The sequence below is a fragment of the Heptranchias perlo genome, unplaced genomic scaffold (genome assembly GCF_035084215.1).
Source record: "Heptranchias perlo isolate sHepPer1 unplaced genomic scaffold, sHepPer1.hap1 HAP1_SCAFFOLD_177, whole genome shotgun sequence".
In the NCBI taxonomy this organism is placed as follows: Eukaryota; Metazoa; Chordata; class Chondrichthyes; order Hexanchiformes; family Hexanchidae; genus Heptranchias; species Heptranchias perlo.
The window spans coordinates 510737-528161 of NW_027139044.1; the positions used below are offsets into that span (position 1 = coordinate 510737).

The window sequence follows — 17425 nt, forward strand, 5'->3', positions numbered from 1 at the left end:
AGGGGATGCAAATGGAACTGAACATCCCCATTTCTGACCTTATGGTGGAGGGAAGGTCACTGATGAAGCAGCTGAAAATGCTTGAGCCTAGGACACTGTCCTGAGGAACTCCTGCAGCAATGTCCTGAGGCTGAGATGATTGGCCTCCAACAACCACTACCATCTTCCTTTGTGCTAGGTATGACTCCAGCCACTGGAGAGTTTTCCCCCTGATTCCCATTGACTTCAATTTTAGTAGGGCTCCTTGATGCCACACTCGGTCAAATGTAGCCTTGATGTCAAGGGCAGTCACTCTCACCTCACCTCTGGAATTCAGCTCTTTTGTCCATGTTTGGACCAAGGCTGTAATGAGGTCTGGAGCCGAGTGGTCCTGGCGGAACCCAAACTGAGCATCGGTGAGCAGGTTATTGGTGAGTAAGTGCCGCTTGATAGCACTGTCGATGACACCTTCCATCAGGTTATCCTTTCTTAGGTAAGGAGACCAAAACTGCACACAATACTCCAGGTGTGGTCTCACCAAGGCCCTGTATAACTGCAGTAAGACATCCTTGCTCCTGTACTCAAATCCTCTTGCAATGAAGGCCAACATACCATTTGCCTTCCTAACTGCTTGCTGCACCTGCATGTTTACTTTCAGTGACTGGTGTACAAGGGCACCCAGGTGCCTTTGTACATCAACATTTCCCAATCTATCACCATTTTAAAAATACTCTGCCTTTCTGCTTTTCCTTCTGAAGTGGATAGCTTCACATTTATCCACATTATACTGCATCTGCCATGTATTTGCCCACTCACTCAACTTGTCTAAATCGCCTTGAAGCCTCTTTGCATCCTCCTCACAACTCACAACCCCACCTAGTTTTGTGTCGTCAGCAAACTTGGAAATATTACATTTCGTTCCCTCATCCAAATCATTGATATATATTGTGAATAGCTGGGGCCCAAGCACTGATCCCTGCGGTACCCCACTAGTCACCGCCTGCCATCCCGAAAAAGACCTATTTATTCCTACTCTTTGTTTCCTGTCAACCAATTTTCAATCCATGCCAGTATGTTACCCCCAATCCCATGTGCTTTAATTTTGCACAACTAAACTCTTATGTGGGGCTTTATCAAAGGCCTTCTGAAAATCCAAATGAACCACATCCACTGGTTCTCCCTTTTCTATTCTACCAGTTACATCCTCAAAAAACTCCAGTAGGTTTGTCAAATATGATTTCCCTTTCATAAATCCATGCTGACTTTGTCTAATCCCGTTGATATTTTCTAAGTGTCCTGTTATCATATCCTTTATAATAGACTCTAGCATTTTCCCTACTACTGATGTTAGGCTAACCAGTCTGTAGTTCCCTGTTTTCTCTCTCCCTCCTTTTTTAAATAGTGGGGTTACATTTGCCATCCTCCAATCAACAGAAACTGTTCCATAATTTATAGAATTTTGGAAGATGACAACCAATGCATCCACTATTTCTTTGGCTACCTCTTTTAGTACTCTGGGATGCAGATTATCAGGCCCTGGGGATTTATCAGCTTTCAGCCTCATTAATTTCTCCAGCACTATTTTTTTACTAATACTAATTTCCTTTAATTCCTCCTTCTCACTGGTCCCTTGGTACCCTAGCATTTCTGGGACGTTATTTGTGTCCTCTTCCGTGAAGACAGAACCAAAGTATTTGTTTAATTGCTCTGCCATTTCCTTGTTCCGCATTATAAATTCTCCCGTTTCTGACTGTAAGGGACCTACATTTGTCTTCACTAATCTTTTTCTTTTTACATACTTGTAAAAGCTTTTTCAGTCCACTTTTACGTTCCTTGCTAGATTACTCTCATACTCTATTTTCCCCTCTTAATCAATCTCTTGGTCCTTTTTGGCTGAATTCTAAACTGCTCCCAATCCTCAGGCTTGCTACTTTTTCTGGCAACTTTATATGACTCCTCTTTGAATCTAATGCTATCCTTAATTTCTTTTGTTAGCCATGGTTGGGCCACTTTTCCTTTTGTGTTTTTGTGCCAGAAAGGAATGTATAATTGTTACAATTCGTGCATTCGTTCCTTAAATGTTAGCCATTGCCTATCCACCGTCATGCCTTTTAATGAAGCTTCCCAATCTATCATAGCCAACTCACTCCTCATACCTTCATAGTTTCCTTTGTTTAGATTTAGGACCCTAGGTTCAGATTGGACTACTTCACTTTCCATCTCAGTGAAGAATTCCATCATGTTATGGTCACTCTTCCCTGAAGGAACCCGCACAACAAGATTGTTAATTAACCCCTCCTCATTGCACAATACCCAATCTAGGATAGCCTGTTCCCTGGTTGACTCCTCAACGTACTGGTCTAAAAAACCACCTCGTACACACTCCAGGAATTCATCCTCCACAGTATTATTGCTAATTTGGTTTGGTCAGTCTATATGCAGATTAAAGTCACCCATGATTACAGTAGTACCCTTGTTACACGCATCTCTAATTTCCTGTTTGATCCCATCCCCTACATTACTACTACTGTTTGGAGGCCTATAGACAACTCCCACCAGTGTTTTCTGCCCCTTGGTGCTTCTTAACTCCACCCAGACTGATTCGACATCTTGATTTTCTGAGCCAATATCCTTTCTCATTATTGCTCTGATTTCATCCTTTACTAACAATGCCACCCCACCTCCTTTTCCTTTTTGCCTGTCCTTGCTAAATATTGAATACCCTTTGATATTCAGCACCCAGCCTTGGTCACCCTGCAGCCATGTCTCCATAATCGCAATTATATTGTATCCGTTTACATCTATTTGCGCTGTTAATTTGTCTACCTTATTACGAATGCTTCGTGCATTCAGATACAGTGCCTTCAGATTTGCCTTTTTAACATTTTTAGACATCTTAACATTTTTTTGTACTATGGCCCTATTTGTCTTATTACCATTTTTTCTTACCCGGACCCTATTAGTGCACTCTTCTGTTTGTACGCTCTGTCCCTTCCTGACACAATCTGGTTATCCTTACCCCAGTCACTTTCCTGCACTGCTTCCTTGTCTTTTCTCTTTAGTATTCTAGATTTCTCTCCACCAGGACCCTCCCCCCCACCCCACTTATTTAGTTTAAAGCCCTATCTACCTCCCTAGTTATTCGATTCGCTCGAACTCTGGTCCCAGCATGGTTCAGGTATAGAACATCCCAACGGAACAGCTCTCTCTTTCCCCAGTACTGGTGCCAGTGCCCCACGAATCAAAACTCACTTCTCCCACACCAATCTTTGAGCCACGCATTCATCTCCCTGATCCTATTGACCCTATGCTAATTTACTCGTGGCTCAGGTAATAATCCAGAGATTATTACCTTTGTGGTTCTGCTTTTTAATTTAGTCCCTAGCTGCTCAAACTCTCTCAGCAGAACCTTTTTCATAGTCCTACCTATGTCGTTGGTACCCACGTGGACCATAACAACTGGATCCTCTCCCTCTTGTGTAAAAAAGTGCTTCCTGATTTCACGAGGGCAATTAGGGATGGGCAATAAATGCTGGCCTCGCCAGCGACACCCACATCCCGTGAACGAATAAAAAAAAACCTCTTAATTGGTCCAGCTCTAATTTTAAGATTATGCCCTGTTGTTCTGCATTCCCCCACCAGAAGAAATAGTTTCTCTACCCTATCGAAGCCCTTTTTCATTTTAAATACCTTGTTTAGATCACCCCTCAACCTTCTATACTCAAGGGAATATAAGCCACGTTTACGCAACCTGGCCTCATAATTTAACCCTTTAAGCCTGGTATAATTTGGTGAATCTGCATCATACCCCTTCCAAGGCCAATATATTCTTCCTGAGGTGCGGTGCCCAAAACCGAACACAGTACGCCAGATAGTGTCTGAGCAAGGCTCTGTACAACTAAAGCATAAGTTCCTCCCTTTGGTATTCCAACCCCCTTGAGATAAAGGCCAACATTCCATTTGTCTTTCTGATTACATTTTGTACCTGTGCAGTTGCTGTTAATGATTTGTACACATGGACACGTAAATCCCTTTGCTCCTTCACAGCTCCTAGTCTCTCACCATTAAAAAAAAATTCTAATTTGTCTTTCTTGGATCCAAAGTGGATGACCTCACACTTCCCCCACATTGAACTCCATCTGCTACAGTTTTGCCCACTCACTTAATCTGTCTGCGTTACATTCTGACTTCCTGCACCCATCTGCACTACTTACTGTGCCTTCTAACTTAGTGCCATCTGCAAACTCTCTATTACTTCATCCAAGTAATTGATATATATGGTGAAAAGCTGAGATCCCAGTACAGATCCCTGGCGAACACCACTTGTTGCATCCAGAGTATAGTCCCTTCATCCCTGTCTCCTGCCTCTCGACCAATTACCAACTCATGTCACATTACCTCCAATTTCATTTTTGCTAATAATCACCTTTTTTTAATTCATTCTTGAGATGTGGGCATCGTTGGCATTTATTGCCCAACCCTAGTTGCCCTGAGGAGGTGGTGGTGGGCCTTCTTCTTGAAACGCTACGTGTAGTAGTTTGATACAACTGAGTGGCTTGCTCTGCCAATTCAGAGGGCAGCAAAAAGTCAACCACATTGGTGTGGGACTGGAGTCACATATAGGCCAGACCAGGTAACAACAGCAGGTTTCCTTCCCTAAAGGACATTAACGGACCAGTTGGGTTTTTATGACAATCTGACAGCTTCATGGTCACTTTTACTGCAACCAGCACTTTATTTCCAGATTTTGTTTAGAACTGAATTGAAATTCTCAAACTGGCATGGTGGAATTTGAACAGACATTCTCCGGATTATTAGTCCAGGATTCTGGATTAGTGGTCCATTAGTATAACCATTACACCTCCATATCCCTTAACATATCTCTTATGTGTAACCGTATCAAATGCATTCTGCAAGTCCATATAGACACCATCCATAGACACTCCCCTATCCACCATGTTAGTGACCTCCTCAAAAAATTCAACCAGATTAGTCACCTACCCATCACAAATCCATGCTGACTCTCTTTGATCAGCTGAGACTTGTCCATGTGCTCAGCCACTCTGTCCCTGATGATAGATTCCAGTAACTTCCCCACAACCGATGTTAAACTGACAGGTCTGTACTTACCTGGTTTTTCCCTCCCTCCTGTATTAAAAAATGAAGTGATATTTACAATTTTCCAGTCCAAAGGCACAATTCCTGAATCTAGAGAGCTTTGGAAAATTATGATGAACACATCTGCAATTTCCCCGCCTGCTTCTTTTAATGCTTTACGGTGGAAACCATCAGGTCCTGGAGATTTGTCTTTCTTAAGTCCAATTATTTTCTCCATTGCTATTTTTTTACTTACATTAAATCCACTAAGTTCCTCCCCTTTACTTATTTTTAGGCTCCTTTGAACCGCTGGCATTTTGTCCTCTTCCTCCTCTGTGAAAATAGATACATAGGGGGTGAAACTGGATTGTGTGGCGCCAATTTTGTCAGTGCTACACGGAGCTCCCAAGCCCCCAAAAATAGCCTCTGAGATGCGCGCGCACACTTACGACGTGAAATGCAGGGGACACCATCTTAGTAAAGGTGGCTGAACGCCGGCAGCTTGTAGAGTAGGGAGATTATGACGTTAATCCGTGTGCAATGCTGATTTGAAGCAGCCTGTGGCATTTTCGAATTCCCCGCTCCAGCCTACGCACTGTCCTAACCTCACACAGCTGAACAGGATTTAAATGGCATGAAGGACCCCCCCACCAGCCCTAGTTAAAGGGATCATGCAGGAGTGACAGGTTATTTGCTGGATTAGTTATTCTGGCTGCTGGTACAATTGTGGGTGTTTATGGAAGTTTCCTATATTTGGAGAAAGTTGCAATATTCTATAGAGGGTGGTCTAGCTGGTTTTGCAATACTGTTAGTGGCGTTTAAAATAGTGTGCTGACCAAAGTTGCTTCCAGACATGGGTGGCCTGCTCGGGTTTCCTCTGGGAATTGAACATGACTGGAAGCAGGCAGAGAGGCCATGCAGAGCAGGACAAGCTGCCAGAAGAGGGAGGAGGAGGAAGAAGCAGGGCACTCAATAGGAGGCCATATCCAATGAGGGTCTTCAGAGACCAATTATCTTACCTCAACTTCAGTGATGACCAGTGCATCTGACAGCTGCAGTTCACAAAAGAGGTTGTGACTAAAATTTTCAACTGCTGCTGCCACAACTGGAGCCTCAGAGCAGGGCAAGGACAGCATTGTCTGTGGCTGTCAAGGTAACCGTGGCGATTAGTTTTTACAGCTCCGGCTCCTTTCAGGCTGCTGCTGGAGATATAAGCAACATCTCGCAGTTTGCAGAGCAGTGTTGTATAAAGGAGGTCACCGAGGGTCTGTACGCACTCAGAAACAGATTCATCTCATTCCCTCTTGCTAGAGACAAGCAGCAGGAACGAGGACGAGGATTTGCTCACACTGCAGGCTTCCCCATGGTGCAGGGTGCCTTTGACCGTACGCACATTGCCACTCGGCCATATTCATGAACAGAAAAGGGGTTCCACTCCCTCAATGTGCAGCTGGTGTGCGACCGCACACAGCGAATCATGCAGGTCAATGCCCGTTATCCTAGCAGCAGTCATGACCATTTAATTTTGCGGCAGTCCTCTGTGCCACCTATATTTCAGCACAGCAAGTCAAAGGCTGGCTACTGGGAGACAAGGGTTATCCTCTCATGAAGTGGCTCATGACTCTGGAACACATGCACTCTTGCACAGCAGGCATACAACGAGAGCCATGCTGCCACACGGAACATCATCGAGCACACCATAGGTGCCCTCAAGCAACGCTTCCGCTGCCTGGACCGCTCTGGAGGAGCCCTGCAGTACTCAGCTGAGCGGGTATCAAAGTTTGTTGTTGTATGCTGCACAACCTGGCCATTATGAGGGAACAGCCCTTATCATCGCCTATCCGGCGAGAACCTGAGCAAGTACACAGAATGTACTCTGGGTGGGGGAGTTCAATGACAATCACCAAGAGTGGCTCGGTAGCACCACTACTGGCCGAGTGCTGAAGGACATAGCTGCCAGACTAGGCCTGCGGCAAGTAGTGAGAGAACCAACACGAGGGGAAAACCTACTTGACCTCATCCTCATCAATCTACCTGTCGCAGATGCATCTGTGCATGACAGTGTTGGTAGGAGTGACCACCGCAGTCCTTGTGGAGACAAAATCCCGTTTTCACACTGAGAACACCGTCCATCGTATTGTGTGGCACTACCACCGTGCTAAATGGGATAGATTCCGAACAGACCTAGCAGCTCAAAACTGGGCATCCATGATGCGCTGTGGGCCATCAGCAGCAGCAGAATTGTATTCCAGCACAATCTGTAACCTCATGGCCCGGCATATTCCTCACTCTACCATTACCAACAAGCCAGTGGATCAACCCTGGTTCAATGAGGAGTGTAGAAGAGCATGCCGGGAGCAGCACCAGGCGTACCTAAAAATGAGGTCCAACCTGGTGAAGCTACAACACAGGACTACATGCATTCTAAACAGTGGAAGCAACATGCTATAGACAGAGCAAAGCGATCCCACAACCAACAGATCAGATCAAAGCTCTGCAGTTCTGCCACATCCAGTTGTGAATGGTGGTGGACAATTAAACAACTAACGGGAGGAGGAGGCTCTGTGAACATCCCCATCCTCAAAGATGGCAGAATCTAGCACGTGAGTGCAAAAGACAAGGCTGAAGCGTTTGCAACCATCTTCAGCCAGAAGTGCCGAGTGGATGATTCATCTCAGCCTCCTCCCGATATCCCCACCATCACAGAAGCCAGTCTTCAGCCAATTCGATTCACTCCACGTGATATCAAGAAACAGCTGAGTGCACTGGATACAACAAAGGCGATGGGCCCCGACAACATTCCGGCTGTAATGCTGAAGACTCGTGCTCCAGAACTAGCTGCGCCTCTAGCCAAGCCGTTCCAGTACAGCTACAACACTGGCATCTACCCGACAATGTGAAAAATTGCCCAGGGATGTCCTGTCCACAAAAAGCAGGACAAATCCAATCCAGCCAATTACCGCCCCATCAGTCTACTCTCAATCATCAACAAAGTGATGGAAGGTGTCGTCGACAGTGCTATCAAGCGGCACTTACTCACCAATAACCTGCTCACCGATGCTCAGTTTGGGTTCCGCCAGTACTTCATCAGTCAGGATGGGGATGTTCGCTGATGATTGTACAGTGTTCAGCTCCATTCACAACCCCTCAAACAATGAAGCAGTCCAAGCCCACATGCAGCAAGACCTGGACAACATCCAGGCTTGGGCTGATAAGTGGCAAGTAACATTCGTGACAGACAAGTGCCAGGCAATGACCATCTCCAACAAGAGAGAATCTAACCACTCCCCTTGACATTCAACGGCATTACCATCGCCGAATCCCCCTCCACCAACATCCTGGGGGTCACCATTGACCAGAAACTTAACTGGACCAGCCACATAAATACTGTGGCTACAAGAGCAGGTCAGAGGCTGGGTATTCTGCGGTGAGTGACTCACCTCCTGACTCCCCAAAGCCTTTCCACTATCTACAGGACACAAGTCAGGAGTGTGATGGAATACTCTCCACTTGCCTGGATGAGTGTAGCTCCAACAACACTCAAGAAGCACGACACCATCCAGGACAAAGCAGCCTGCTTGATTGGCACCCCATCCACCACCCTAAATATTCACTCCCTTCACCACCGGCGCACTGTGGTTGGAGTGTGTACCATCCACAGGATGCACTGCAGCAACCCGCCAAGGCTTCTTCGACAGCACCTCCCAACCCACGACCTCTACCACCTAGAAGGACAATAGAGTCTATTATAAAGGATGTGATATCAGGACACTTATCAACAGGATTAGACAAAGTCAACATGGATTTATGAAAGGGAAATCATGTTTGACAAACCTACTGGAGTTTTTTGAGGATGTAATTGGTAGAATAGATAAGGGCGAACCAGTGGAAGTGGTTTATTTGGAATTTCAGAAGGCCTTTGATAAATGCCCACATCGGAGGTTAGTGTGCAAAATTAAAGCACATGGGATTGGGGGTAATATACTGGCATGGATTGAAAATTGGTTGACAGGAAACAAAGAGTAGGAATAAATGGGTCTTTTTCCAGGTGGCAGGCAGTGACTAGTGGGGTACCGCAGGGATCAGTGCTTGGGCCCCAGCTATTCACAATATATATCAATGATTTGGATGAGGGAACGAAATGTAATATTTCCAAGTTTGCTGACGACACAAAACTAGGTGGGGTTGTGAGTTGTGAGGAGGATGCAAAGAGGCTTCAAGGCGATTTAGACAAGTTGAGTGAGTGGGCAAATACATGGCAGATGCAATATAATTTGGATAAATGTGAAGTTATCCACTTCAGAAGGAAAAACAGAAAGGCAGAGTATTATTTAAATGGTGATAGATTGGGGAATGTTGATGTACAAAGGGACTTGGGTGTCCTTGTACACCAGTCACTGAAAGTAAACATGCAGATGCAGCAAGCAGTTAGGAAGGCAGATGCTATGTTGGCCTTGATTGCAAGAGGATTTGAGTACAGGAGCAAGGATGTCTTACTGCAGTTATACAGGGCCTTGGTGAGACCATACCTGGAGTATAGTGTGCAGTTTTGGTCTCCTTACCTAAGAAAGGATATACTTGCCGTAGAGGGAGTGCAGCGAAGGTTCACCAGACTGATTCCTGGGATGGCAGGACTGTCATATGAGGAGAGATTAGGTCGACTCGGCCTGTATTCACTCGAGTTTAAAAGAATGAGAAGGGATCTCATTGAAACATATAAAATTTTGACAGGGCAAGACAGACTGGATTCAGGGAGGATGTTTCCCCTGGCTGGGGGGTACAGAATGAGGGGTCACAGTCTCAGGATACGGGGTAGGACATTTAGGACTGAAATGAGGAGAAATTTCTTCACTCAGAGGGTGGTGAACCTGTGGAATTCTCTACCACAGAAGGCTGTGGAGGCCAAGTCACTGAATATATTTATGAAGGAGATAGATAGATTTCTAGACACAAAAGGCATCAAGGGGTATGGGGAGAGAGCGGGAATATGGTATTGAGATAGAGGATCAGCCATGATCATATTGAATGGGGGAGCAGGCTCGAAGGGCCGAATGGCCAATCCTGCTCCTACTTTTTATGTTTCTAAGACAAGGGCAGCAAGCGCATGGGAACAACACCACCTGCACGTTCCCCTGCAAGTCACACACCATCCTGACTTGGAAATATATCACCGTTCCTTCATCGTCACTGGGTCAAAATCCTGGAACTCCCTATCTAACAGCACTGTGGGAGAACCGTCACCACACGGACTGCAGCAGTTCAAGGAGGCGTCTCAACACCACCTTCTCAAGGGCAATTAGGGATGGGCAATAAATGCTGGCCTTGCCAGCGACGCCCACATCCCATGAATGTATTAAAAAGAAGAGGCAGAGGAAGAGGAGGAAGAGGCCAAGGAGGCAACAGGTAGACAGGCCCTGTCTGCCAGGGTTCTGTGTGATCAGATGATTAATTAGCAATATCAGTAACCTCAATGACACTCCCCATTCACCAACAGTCCCACACTCCTTACCTTTCCTCTCCCCCATGACTGTCAGATCGTCCTCCTTATGATTAGACATTGCTTCCTCCCTCAGCTCATCGCAGAAATAAAAACCACCACCAAATGGAAATTTACAACCACATTTATAAATTTACACATGAAATGATTCAAAGAAATTGACACTATTCATCCTTGTACATTCCCTTAGTACCTGTTGTTCGTGTGCCTTTACCTATCCTAGTGCTCCTACAGGGTGCTTCCCCGGTGGCTGGAGCTTGGGTGGTGGGAGGCTGCTGACCTTCAATAGTGGAGAATGCAGATGGCTGTGGAGGACAACCTCAAGCAGCTCTGGGCCAGGACGTTCCGGCATCAGACTGCCGCACCTCGGCCTGTGCTGCAGCAGTCTGGCCTGGCTGGCTAACAGGCAATGGCAAGGGCACTGGCGGAGTGGCAGGTGTGGGAGCAGGAACGCTGTCATCCTGAGAGAGGACATCAGGTTCGACTACCATGGAATCACTGCCACTCGCACGGTGCGGCGCCTCAGCAATCCTGGTGATCTGCTGGAGAACAGATTGCTGGAGTGCTGTGACGCCTTGGAAGTCCCGTTCCATAATAGGAACATAGGAACAGGATTAGGCCATTCAGCTCCTCGTGCCTGCTCCACCATTTGATAAGATCATGGCTGATCTGTGATCTAACTTCACATACCTGCCTTTGGCCCATATCCCTTAATATCTTTGGTTGCCAAAAAGCTATCTATCTCAGATTTAAATTTAGCAATTGAGCTAGTATCAATTGCCGTTTGCGGAAGAGAGTTCCAAACTACTACAATCCTTTGTGTGTAGAAATGTTTTCTAATCTCACTCCTGAAAGGTCTGGCTCTAATTTTTAGACTGTGCCCCCTACTCCTAGAATCCCCAACCAGCGGAAATAGTTTCTCTCTATCCACCCTATCTGTTCCCCTTAATATCTTATAAACTTTAATCAGATCACCCCTTAACCTTCGAAACTCGAGAGAATACAACCCCAATTTGTGTAATCTCTCCTCGTAACTTAATCCTTGAAGCCTGGGTGTCATTCTAGTAAACCTACGCTGCACTCCCTCCAAGGCCAATATGTCCTTCCGAAGGTGCGGCGCCCAGAACTGCTCACAGTACTCCAGGTGCGGTCTAACCAGGGTTTTGTATTGCTGCAGCATAACTTATGCCCCCTTGTACTCTAGTCCTCTAGATATAAAGGCCAGCATTCCATTAGCCTTATTGATTATTTTCTGCACCTGTTCATGACACTTCAATGATCTATGTACCTGAACCCCTAAGTCCCTTTGGACATCCACTGTTTTTAACTTTTTACCTTTTTTGATCCATAATGGATGACCTCACATTTGTCTACATTGAATTCCATTTGCCACAGTTTTGCCCATTCATAATGGAACCCAGAGCCAAAATGGTAGCAGTCTGAGCTTCCAAGGCAGCAGTCAGACCTTGAATGGCAGATGTTTGTGCTGCAATGGAAGCTGTGATATCAGTCATCAAACGCTGCATCGTGGTGGGATCCACGGGTGTGTTGATGGAGGTGACCACCCATTCCATGTGGGTAAGGATGGGCTCCAAGCTCTGCGCAAAGCCCCATGTCAAGTTGGAGCTGGACTCCACGTTGCCCCTTGACATTGTGCGTAGGCTTTCTGGCAGGCTTTCCACTGCCCCAAGCATTTGGTTGTATACGCCCATCTGCCCTCTTCTGTAGCCTGGCCCATCGAAGTCATCATCTGTCTCCTCTGTAGCAGAACTAGTGAGCTGGCATCTGCAGTATCCATTCCCCTCCCCGCCTTGGCTCCTGCGCACTTGTGCCCGGTGTCTCATCACATGCAGATCCCTCCTCTGTCCTCGCCTCTAAACTACGCTCAGTGTCAGTACCTGAGCTGGTGGCTGTGAGTGTAAGATCGAGTGACGGTGTGTCTGCATCATCTTCCTCTGCCTCCTCTGACTGTGCCGGTTCCAGTTCTTGGGTATCTGCAATGACATAGGGAGATGGGTTGAGTTGTGGTGAGGGGAGAGGAGAAAGTAAGACGTGCGTGCTCACACCATCTGCAGCACGTGGGTTAGAAAAGATTTTGAGGTGAGGGAGAAGTGGGAAGCGAGAAAGAGGATTAGGTAGCAGAGACCCTCATCATCGATCCCTCCAGTGCCGCCAGTGGCCACGGCAGCAGCAATGGCCCGTCCAATGATCGACAGCACTGTCTTCTCCATGGGGGTGAGGATGTGAGGGTGAGACTGTCCTCCCCCAGGTCTTTCCTGCTGCCTCCTGTTATGCACCACCTCCTCCTGCAAGAAAGAGGGAAGTGTGTCAGTGAGTGTCCTGCAAGATGTTTGGGTGATCTGGCTGTCATAGTCGAATAGCTGCCAGTGTGTGTGACCTGTGAGTTGTGGATGTGCAGCTTGCAAGAGTGATAATGTGTCAGGATGAGATAAAGCATATGAATCGAAGGGTTGGATATTGATTGAAAGAGTTTGTTGGTAGATGGGTGACGGGGGATGTCTTTCGTGGAGCAATGGATGCGGCCAGTGGTGTAGTTGGTAGGAGATGCCACTTGACCGTTGAACTCACTCACCTTAACTACTCGTGTCAAAGCATTGAACTTCTTCCATGCATCCATGTGCGTGGTGCGATGCTCCTGGCATTGACCTCGTCGACTACTGCCTCTCACTGCCACTTGAGCATATGTCTGGCAGGCCTCCTACCCCCTTGCGAATATAGGATGCCCCTCCGTCTGTCCACTTCTTCCACCAAAGCCTCCAATGCACTGTCTGAGAATCTTGGTGCATGCTGTCTCGCAGGCCCAGCCATTCTTCAATATCTTCCAGCCCAGAATTTCTCCCCAAAGGACTTCCTGCACCCACGGTGTACCTCCCCTTTAAGAGCTGCAGGCTGCCTTTAAGTAGTGCGAGCCACTCCCAATATTGGGACTCCCTGCTGGTGCGTGCAGGTAATCAACAACGCACGTAATGCTGGCTGCACGCTGCAATCATTTAAATCATCAGGCAGCACAAATGTTACATGCTGCGTTCTTCACTACGACCGGGTGTGGGTTAATCGCACACTGCGATCCCAGCATCTGTTTTCGGGGGTTATCCAATATAACCCCCATAGTGTTCATTTTAACAAGCCTGCCATTTCCTTATTATCCATTATAGTATCAGCTGCATCTGTCTTTAATAGGCCCACTATTCTCCTTACGACTCTCTTTCTCTTAATATATTTATAAAAACTTTTACTGTTAGCTTTACGATCCCTTGAAAGTTCTTTTTACATATTCCTTTTTGCACCTCTTATTACTTTCTTTGTATCCCATTGTTTTTTTATAGTTTTCCCAGTCCACTTGGTTTCCACTTCCCATGCATTTGTGTAAGTCTTTTCTTTTGGTTTGATACTGCGTATTACCTCATTTGTTGACCATGGTTGCTTAACTACACAAGTGGAGTTCTTGCCTTCGTGGGAGTATGTACTGAAATGAAATGCCTCAGTTGGATTTACCACTCTGTTTAGCAAAGTGTTCAACAACTGACAACGAATCACCCAATAAGATAAGCACATTATCCCTGGCACTCCAAGTCATGGTCTTATGGCTAGAATTTAAGGGCTTTATTTTCTGAACTACAAGGACATAAGATCTATTTTAATACATCGTTATTTTGGGATTATTATACCCATGCACCACACTCATAATAACTCCCCTTTTCCATGAGGTTCAAATTTCACATTCAGCTTAGCCTCAGATAATCAGAAGTGCTTGAATAACTTTCGCATGCCCAAGACTCGTGTAATCCATTGAAAGTCGAAGTACTTGAATATTGAATGGTTGAGCTTCAAACCTCTTTGTCAACTTAAGTTGTCAACATAAATTGTTTCAACTTGAGCATCTCTATGTTTGCCCTAACTTCACATGTAAATGTAACAATGTGTGTTTAAGGACTCGCTGTGATACGCAGTTACTGGTGTATTGTGGTACTCAGTTAGTAGTTCTCAGATCTATGTGCAGATCTTTGCTCATCCTGATCAGTATTTCGCTCGTGCAACCTTCCAAGGGCACGCTTGTATTCTTGTTCTTTATAGCTCCATTCATTTTGGTTTGCTTAATAGGTATTAAAGAATTATTTTACAGCTACCAGGATAAAAATTAATGTAACTTGGCTTTACACTGATAATGCTAGCGGAGAGAATTTAAATGACAAAAAAGATAATCGTTTTTCATTAACGAGAATAAAAAAAGCTGAGATTGAAATATGTTACTGGCGTACAGCCAGCTTTCGGTGGTGCATTTGAGCAGCAGAATTTTAATCGAAAAATCATCCTTTTTGTCCTTTTCTTTCAGGGAAGTTCCTCTGCCAGCAAGTCAAGGGCCTGCACTGCCAAAGGCTGTATGTACAAAAGCAGCACATTCCTAAATGAACTGTGAATTATAAAGGCTAGTTCTACTACACTGTATGACAGATATTTAAAATAGGAACAATTCTAACTGACATTTAAAGCTACCTTCTATGGGATCTTTTCTGGTTTTATTTGTCATGGTACTGACAGCAGGAGTTCATATTTGCAGAGAAGTCTATATTAATTCCATATTTTGCTCCATTTGACATCCCGTTCTCTTCATTACTGCCCCATCCTGTTCCTTTAGGTAGAGAATTGGACTGCAAATTCTCCCTTGGCTTCCAATGCCAACACTGCTCCTTGGCTCAGCCAACAGAAGGGGCACAGATGCCTGTTCCCTGTGGAATGACCCACTTAGGGAAGACTATCAGACCCTTACATGTTTGCTGCCATCTATAGGCTGATAGAATCTCCATGCACCAAACATTCCTTCCCCACCCCCTCCCCAACTTCTGGGAGAGGCAAAAGAAAAGGCGGAGACCTGTAGCCAATTCAGGAGTCTTTTGGCAAAAAGTCTTCTCTAACCCTTCATTGCAATCAGGTAAGCCCAGGAGGCCCCAGGCGCGCTATTTATTTTTGAGGAATAATTTACTTTTACCTTTCCATATGCTGTGATCACATTTTCCATAAAAGCATCTAACGCCTTCTTGAAGGACTGTAAGGAATAATTTTCCACTACATTCTCCAGTATCCTGTCCCAGTGGTTGGATCACCCTACGAAACAAGTAAAACTTCCAGGCATCCAGCTTCCAAAACCTCCAGACATTCTTAGATCCCCTCCGACATCAAACACCTTAGAGGAGATTTTTTTTGGGTCTGTTCCCAGTGAATGTCGGAAAATCAGGTGGGTAAGAAGTGGGTAAGAAATTTTGTTTGATAACACTTCTGTGAAGCACCTTGGGACATTTTACTACGTTAAAGACGCTATATCAGTGCAAGTTGTTGTTGTTGCTCGCCTGTAAAGGAACCCGCCAGGTTTTCCAATTTTTGCCATGCCCAGGTAATCCAGTGCGATGATTCCCAGTTAGGCCACACGTAGATCTGATTTTCCTGAACATTGCCGGCCTGGTGTCGGCTGCGTTCAGGACAAACCAATTTGGTAAAGGAGGCACAGTCAGGCGTTAGGACTCTTATTTGCATATGCAAAAAGGCTAACGCCTGTTTCGGGCGCGGGCCTTTGACGCCCCTTTTGGTGCCTATACCAATGTGGCGGACGGCTCATTTCCGGCGCGGAATGTGCGTGCGCACGCCGCCCTCCATATTGGACTCTTTGGCACCCATTTTAGGCCTAAGTGTTAATGCTACCAAAATGAAAATTAAAACATATACTTTTACAAAAATACTTACAACTAACTGAAACACAAAGTTTGAGAAAATTTCACAATCCATCTGTGGTCCATCTACCTTCTGAATGGCAGCTTCTCCCCAGCTTTTCCTGTACAAGACGCCTTGCTCATGCATTACTACCTTCCCATTGTCCCACAATGCAGGTCCTTCACTGCGTTGCCATGTGCTACATAGAAAAGTTCTCCCAACTATTTCTTGCATTAATTATTTATTTCAGCCATGGCATGCATATTACAGAACAGTGTGAACTATGCTGCTCCATCTCTTCAATCATCACATCATTCCATAGCATGACTGGGAATCTAGGCCAACATCTGTTCTTATTTTTTTAAAGTTGATCAGTGGTTACGCATTCCAGAGATTTTTGTGACCTCTATCATCAGGAACTTCAGTTTGGAAGCAAATAACTAAAGTGCTCTCATTAGTATATTTTTAAAAGATTTAAATAAATGGGTTACCACCTGCTTCACAATAGAGGACATAGGAACGTCATACAAAGCATTGTGTTTGTCACCAAATGTCATCTTCAGTAATTTTTAGGCTGCCAATACTGGCCTAGAAATAGGTTGGAGTCAGCACGCTGCGCAGGAACGAGTAGGCCCAAGGCACACCCGATATTGGGCCTCGGGCCTCACTTACATTACACAGAACTTACAGGATACAAACAGGTCTTTTGGCGCAATAGGTCCACACCAGTGTTTATGCTCCACACAAGTCTCCTCCCACCACTCTGCATCTCACCCTATCAACATACCCTTCTACTCCTTTCTCCCTCATGTGTTTATCTAGCATCCCCTTAAATGCATCTGTGCTGTACGCCTCAACTACTCCTTGTGGTAGCGAGTTCCACATTCTAACCACTCTCTGGGTAAAGAAGTTTCTCCTGAATTCCTTATTGGATTTATTAGTGACTGTCTTATATTTATGGACCCTAGTTTTGAACTGCCCACAAGTGGAAACATCTTCTCTATGTCTACCCGATAAAACTCCTTCATAATTTCAAAGACCTCCAGCAAATTGGAAGGTACAGTCAATACTGAGGAAGACTGCGACAAATTACAAGACGACATTAATAAACTTGCAGAATGGGCACGT

General features: G+C 45.5%; 1 protein-coding gene across 3 annotated transcripts in view; it reads left to right on the plus strand.

The window, feature by feature from the left end:
* The window catches only part of LOC137309691 (uncharacterized), a 414121-nt gene that overhangs the window by 329067 nt on the left and 67629 nt on the right, over positions 1-17425 (plus strand). For all 3 annotated transcript variants that reach the window (XM_067977758.1, XM_067977759.1, XM_067977760.1), the window contains exon 11: positions 14928-14973. In XM_067977758.1, coding sequence (XP_067833859.1) covers positions 14928-14973 — 46 coding nt within the window. The remainder of the gene's footprint in view (positions 1-14927; positions 14974-17425) is intronic.